The sequence below is a fragment of the Babylonia areolata genome, chromosome 4 (assembly GCF_041734735.1).
Source record: "Babylonia areolata isolate BAREFJ2019XMU chromosome 4, ASM4173473v1, whole genome shotgun sequence".
NCBI lineage: Eukaryota > Metazoa > Mollusca > Gastropoda > Neogastropoda > Buccinidae > Babylonia > Babylonia areolata.
In genome coordinates this window covers 9,022,310-9,029,838 of record NC_134879.1, presented here as the reverse complement: position 1 = coordinate 9,029,838, position 7,529 = coordinate 9,022,310, and the positions used below count along the sequence as shown (strand labels likewise).

Sequence of the window (7,529 nt, the reverse complement as noted above, 5' to 3'; positions counted from 1 at the left end):
CCCCCCCCCCTTCCTCTTCTCCATCCCTTCCAACACACACACACACACACACACACACACAACATCAGAATCAAAATCACGTCTCACATCAAACTTTATTTTTCCAGACAAAAATCAAGAGAACTGGAAATAGGACATGGCAGTAGTAGTGACATGCAGCATTCATCAAGATCTGTGATAGAAAACCCCAACATAGTGATGCACTCACCAACATCGCGACACCCCCCACACATCAATAAATAGGGAACAGCCCAACAGGTCTAAGAGGGGAGGGAGGGGAGGGGGGGTAAGGGAGGGGGAAGAGAGAGAAAGAGAGAGTGAAATGATCAAACAACAGCTTCAGTGTGTGTGTGTGTGTGTGTGTGTATTTGTGTGTGTGTGTTTGTGCTCTGTCTGTGTGTGTATGTGTTCGCGTGTGTCCGTGTGTGTCTGTGTATGTGTGTATGTGTGTGTGTGTGTGTGTGTGTGTGTGTACACCTTGGCGATCTACTGGGAAATGATGCACAGACTGAATGGTAAATGGGAATACGCAACAAATGAAAGATTTCTTTTTGATACCATAAAAAGGGGGTGTGTCCTTAAGCTTTCTTTTTCCTCCTCTTTTTTTTTTTTTTTTTTTTTTTTTTTTTTAAGAGGGTGGGGGTTCAATACATGTAGAGAGTGGGGGGAAGAGGGGAGTGGAGGGTGGGAGAGGTTACAGAGCCTGTAATTAACATCACTAATTACACTGACGTGAAAGGAGGAAAAATGGAGAAGGGGGAGGGAGGAGGAACAGAGAACAGCAAAGTGGAGGGAGGGAGGGGGGAGGAGAGGCGAGGCGTTTACCTCCCTTTTCAAACTGGCCAAAAGACTGCCTTCAATGTAGGCGGGGGAGAGGGGGGGTGACGGGGGAGGGGCGGGGGGGAGGGACAAGTTCGCTTTCACAATCTCTCATTGTGCGCCAAGAGAAATTGGGGAGTGTGTGTGTGGGGGGGGGGGGGGGGGCGTGGGGAGAGAGAATGAGAAGAAGGGGGCGGGTGGAAAAAGAGGTTTCTTGAAACTTAGCAACACTAACAGCTTAGGTCTGGAGGTGTGGGTGGGTGGGTGGGTGTCTCAGAGGACGGGGGGGGGGGGGGAGGGGTTGGGATGGGTGAAATGAGCAGAGGCTGAGACCGAGTTCGTTATTCTTTTCTTTTTAATTTTTTTTTCTTTTTTTTCTTTTTTTTCTTTTTTCTTTTGTTTTGTTTTTTTGTTTTTTTCTTCTTCTTCTTTTTTTTTTTTTTTTTTTTTATTTTTTGGTTTTTGATAAAATAGAAGAAGGCTAGAGAAAAAAAATACAAACGAAACTGCTCATGAAGCAATACAGAGAAGAATATGGGGAAAGGGAGAGAGGGTGGAAGAGAGAGAGAGAGACAGAGACAGAGAGGCAGAGACAGAGAGAGAGTAGACAGATGAGGAGGGCTGAGTAGGGAGGGGGGAGGGGGTACCATGGGCCAGCTTCAATGATTACAAATGACGTTTAAAAATACAAAGTACAACACACCTGCACGCGTGAGCACACACACACACACACACACACACACACACACACACACACACACAGACTTTGTGACCGAAGCGCGCAGATTTTTTTAGTTGAAAATATAGACCACAAAGTTAGCCACGGCAGAGAGAGAGAGAGAGAGAGAGAGAGAGAGAGAGACGGAGACAGAGACGGAGACAGAGAGAGTGAGAGAGAGAGATAGAGAGAGATGCAAAATGGAAACTGATTTTAAGCGTTCCGAAAAAAAAATTAATCATCAAGAAAAGAAAGAACATCCAAAGGGTTTTGCACTGCACTATTTGTAGACATTCCAAAACAATAATACCACGGTCACATAATTCATTATTATAGCACTCGTCGAGTCAACATGAACATACAGAAGAGAGAGAGAAAAAAAAAAGATACATATTCCCGATAAAACATCTTGCAAACAATAAAACGGGAATCAGTTCAATGCGTACGTATGTGCATTGTGTCCGGAACGTCTTCACAAAACACGATTGGAATGACCTGTACATTGGAGATCTCAGCACATTTCGGCTTCTTTAGTATTATCTCATAATAAAGCAATTGTCAATACAAACATGATCAACTCTTTGCTTTATGTCATACTGAAGCAATTTTGTCAATTTAAAAAAAAAAAAATCATAACACATTTTCATCACGCACATAAGCTCCGGCGCAAGCGCGCACTCACGCACATACACTAAACACCCATACACGAAAAAAAAATCAACATAATTTTATTCATCATTCAAACGCGAAAAGACAGATGGAATAAGGAATGGATTGGTTTGAAAAACCTCACACCCGCTGAGTTATTAACCTGCATTTGTTTGGTCCCTTTAAAGCCATATATATATATATATATATATATATATATATATATATATATATATATATATATGATAATTATTCTGTTCCAACACTTTCCAGGATGCAGAGGAGTGCATGCAGAGAACAACTCTCTTTCTTTTTACAAGGAAGTGCTAGACAGTTATTTATAACAACAACAACAACAACAACAACAACGGCACAAACAAACAAAATGTTCGAAATAATCACCGTTTAAAAAAAAAAAAAAAAAGCAAATTCATCGAATGAATAGATAATGATGACAGCAAGAAAAATCACACTCCGCACCATTTTTTTTTTTTTTTTTTAAGAAATGATTCATGAACTAATTTTTAAGAAATGATTCATGAACTAATTAGATATGACAGCCCCCAAAATAACACTGTGTACCAAAATAAAGTTGGACAGAAAGCCAGATGAGGGGTATGAAGAATGAGGGGAACGGGAAGATGGATGATGTGAGACGGGGGATGTAAGGCCATGAAATGCTTACCTGTCATGTGAAGAAAGAAACCTATCCACACACACACACACACACACACACACACACACACACACACACACACACAAGGGGGCAGAATTGCATTTTTTTTTTATCAACATGCACACAGAAACATTTCATCTTTAACCAGCAAAAATGGACAACATTTGAGCGAAACAAACAGTAGAAATCTCCAACCACCAGTGTTATGTAGGGAGAAAGTGAAAGAAAATAAGAGAGGGGGGGGGGTTGAGGCGAAAATGGGTACAGTGAAAACATCTAAGTTAGGCGCTACATAATTATCAATAGTAATAATAATGATGATGATGATGATGATAATGATAATAATGCTATTAGTAGTAGTAAGAAGACGAAAATAGTAATAATAATAATCACCATCAATAATGATCACACACACACACACACACACACACACACACACACACACACACACACACAAATCACACACTGCTAAGCACTAAATATGTAGTCATTTTCAAGAAAAAGCCTTAACTGCCGACCTCTGGCACACACTTCAATACAATACAAATTTCCCCGAGACCAAGGTTCCATTCTCTCTGCAGTCACTGCATTCACCCACCAATACTCACTCACTCACTCAGCCTCCAAGACATTGTCAGGAATGCTCTCTTCCACACGTGTGCCAGGCAGCCCATGCTGTGCCGTCCATCTCCCCATTAAGGGACAATCAACTGCCCCTCATTTGACAACACAGCACAAAGTCACAATTAGACACACGACATGCAGTATATACAACTGAAAAGTCCACTTCCGTGAAGTATTTCTATACACTCTTCACTCTCTGCCATGCCAACACTTAGCGTAGACACCGAGGTGTAAAAGGGAAAGGGATTTTTTTTTTAATGAAACGAGAGATAGATTGGCAATGGAGAATTAAAAAGGAGAAAAAAGAAAATGAGAGAAAGAATTTTTAAAATATAGGGGAGAGGGGGACGATGATGAAACAAACAAAACAAATGAGAGAAAAATGACAAAAGGTCAATAACTAGTCATAGAACAAACACGTGTACAGTGGTGAAAAATAATAATGACACCAGCCTGATTCTGGATTTCAAAACAGACCCTGAAGCCATGGCCAATGGGAAGTTGGTATGACTATGATTAATCCCACTGTGATTGTACACTGATTTTTTCCCCCAATATTTGTTATCAGAAGAAATGATTATTCACTTCAAAAACAGGATTGTTTCATTTGATTCTGACGTAGTTGTGGTCAGTCAGCCTGTCCGCTCACTGTAAGTATACTGCACACAACACAACGTACATACGCAGACACCATTATCGAAAAACACTTGCACAAGTACATCCCTGTGTTTTACGCGTTTCCTATAATGACGTATTTCCGGCGTGTGTCAGCTTTGGCGTTTTGAATGGAGAAGCCTCTAACATAAAGCTGCTTGCAGCACATCTCCACACACACACACACACAACACACACACACACTGATTGTCATCATGGTAGTGAATCCTAGTTCCAAAGTCCATACATGGCGGCACACATGTGTGTAGCGGTTGATGTTGGTAGTGATGACCAATGGCAGTGACTGTCCTGTACATGTACAACAGCAGCGACGTTTTGCTGTGTCCACATCATGGCAGTGACCTTTCGTGTACTGTCGTCACAATCTTCCCTTCTTTGATTGCCGGGGTGAGTATGGGGAATGTATGTCGGATTGTCATCTGTCTCTGTTGGATTTTTGTGTGGCTATAGTAGTAGACTTGGATCTGGCCCTCCTGTGTTGTGGAACGAATCCTGTCGAACTAGCAGTGCTACACAGAACAGAAACTACACCAGGATGTGTTGGAATGAAAACCCTCAAGGATCTCGTCAGTCGCTGTCGTTTGTCCAGTCACACAATGACTGCAGTCATCAGTATCTCCACAGTTTGAATGTTGTTGACCAGAAGGACTGGAAACAGAAATAAAAACTATAATAACAAAAAAATCCGAAAACGAATAATGACCTTGTATAAAACAGCGTGGAATACAATGGACTGGAATCTTGACACCATCATATAATGGATTGGAATCTTGACACCATCATATAATGGATTGGAATCTTGACACCATCATATAATGGATTGGAATCTTGACACCATCATATAATGGACTGGAATGTGGACACCATCAAACTCCAAAACCAAAAGGAGGGAAACGAAAGTGGCGGGAGGTGGGGGGGTTGGGGGGGCGGGGGGGGGTAGAACAAAACTTGTCATCTGTCCGCATGGTGTGTGTGTATGTGTGTGTGTGTGGGGGGGGGGGGGGGGTTGTGTGTTTGTGTGATGTGTGTCTGTGTGTGGTAGAGCTGTGACACAGAGCATGTAGACATGTAGCAGTCATCAAGGACAGTGTGCTGTCGCTGTAGCTGTTGTCAGGACATCTAGCTGTTGTCAGGACATCTAGCTGTTGTCAGGGGTGGACAAATAACCGTTGTTTGGGTGAACGTATAGCTGTTGTGAGGGTGGTGAGGGGACAGTTCCTAACACCACCATCCCGCCTTGTTTTCGTTCTACAGCTCCCTGGGTCCGAGACAGGCCCACACACTGAGGGAGACAGCTGTCCGTGAAGCCAGGACTTCACGTTGATAACAGGTGTGTAGCTACTTCACTGTCCTTTGTTCCCTTCACGCCACATTTAACAACGGTTGTTGTTCAGTTCCACTGGCCGTTGTCTTTGGCGCCATGGGGCCACACGACCAGTATTTCTGTTGAGAGAGCTGGCCGTTAGACAGGTGGTTGAGGGAACAGCGTTGTGCCCATGTTGGTCCGCCACGGGAATCGTCATGCACAACTCACACAGTCCTGGGGGCTTCAGACAAACGTTTGTGACCAAAGAAACCCTCCACCCCCTAAAGAATAAAAAACAGTGGTCATGATGGCGGAGGGGGGAAAGTAAATCGTGGCAAAAAAAAAAAAAAAAAAAAAAGGAGAAAAAAAAACCACCTCCAAACAGATCGTCTCACAGAATCATCCAGGGTTGTCTCAGGACGAAGATTGCCGACCAAAAAAAATAAAAACACAATCTCTAAACATGCTCCCTAAAAAGCAGTCAGGTGAGCCCCCAGCCACCCGAGAAGATGCCCTGGACGCCCCTGTCCCCGGGAAACAGTGAGGGGCTCAGGACATGGAGGGCCAGGCCAGCTGCCTGTTGGCCGCCAGGTAGTGGGAACCTGGAGTCACGGCCCCGGGGAAGTAGGCCATGGAGTGGGCGCTGCCCGGGTGGTGGTGGGGGTGGTGGTGGCCCATGCTGTCGGCCAGGCCGGGGGAGCCCAGGGCCCCGTGGGTCATCTTGCCGCCCGGCACGGCGCACGACGAGTGGAGGGAAGGGGGGGCCTGGGAGGCCGGGGAGGGGGTGCCCATGTGCAGGGAGGACCCCGCGGAGAGGGAGGAGGAGGAGGAGGAGGCGGGGTGGTGCGCCGAGTGCGCGGACTGCGGGTTGCCGCCGTCGCCATTACTGGTGGGCTTGCCGTCCTTCACCAGCACCGGCACCGCCACCCGCCGGGGGGAGGGGTTGTTGGTGCTGCTCCCGCTGCTGCTGCTGCTGCTGCCGTGCTTCTGGGAGCCGCTGCTGCTTCCTGACGAGGACCCCCCCACACCGTGTGACCCCGAGCTGCCCCCGCCGCCGCCTGACCCGCTGGAGGAGTCTTTGCAATCCATCTTCTCTTTGTCTTTCTGCATGCGCTTGTTTTTGTAGCGGTGGTTCTGGAACCAGATCTTGACCTGGGTGGGCGTCAGGTTGATCATGCCGGCCAGGTGTTCCCGCTCAGGAGCAGACAGGTACTTCTGCTGCTTGAAGCGCCGCTCTAACTCGTACACCTGTCACCCCGCGCACCGTGCCGGCAACACACACACACACACAGGCTTCGTCAGTACAGCATTGTAGTCACTATCTTTTGGTTGCACACACACACACACACACACACACACACACACACACACACATGTGTATATATATATATATATATATATATATATATATATATATATATATATATATATATATACAGAGAAAAAGAGAGAGAGAGAGAGTGGGGGGGAGAGAGACTCACAGACAGAGAAAAGAGACAGAGACATTCAGACACAAGTGCCCACATACACACAGACAAATATACATTCAGACGGACATTAAAAAACGAACAAAACAAAACAAAAACAGATGTATAGATAAAGCACAACCACCTCTCTCTCTCTCTCTCTCTCTATCTTATATATATATATATATATATATATATATATATATATATATTATGTATGTATGTATAATCTTTCTCTCTGAAATCTCTCTCTGAACTTTCTCCACTTCATACACTCACTCAACTCTATAGACACGTCTTTCTCCACCCAAAACCCACCCTCAATATACCCACCTCCATCCCCTTACCCCACCCCTCTACACATACAGAGAGAGAGAAAAAAAAAGAGAGAGAGAAAGAGAGAGAGACTCCCACAGACAGAGAAAAAGAGAGAGACATTCTGACATGAGCGTCCATTTACACACAGACAAACACGCATTCAGAAGGACATTAAAAAAAACTAAAAAAAACTATTTGATAAAACAACAGATGAACAGAAGCACAACATCCACCTCTCTCTCTCTCTCTCTCTCTCTCTCTCTCTCTCTCTCTCTCTTT

General features: G+C 44.8%; 1 protein-coding gene across 2 annotated transcripts in view; it reads right to left on the bottom strand.

Annotated features, from left to right (window-relative positions):
* Positions 1 to 5,156: 5,156 nt before the first annotated feature.
* LOC143281560 (homeobox protein Nkx-2.1-like) overlaps positions 5,157 to 7,529 on the bottom strand; it is a 28,031-nt gene continuing 25,658 nt past the window's right edge. For both annotated transcript variants that reach the window (XM_076586788.1, XM_076586789.1), the window contains exon 3: positions 5,157 to 6,714. In XM_076586788.1, the coding sequence (XP_076442903.1) occupies positions 6,016 to 6,714 (699 nt within the window). In that variant the 3' untranslated portion in view covers positions 5,157 to 6,015. The remainder of the gene's footprint in view (positions 6,715 to 7,529) is intronic.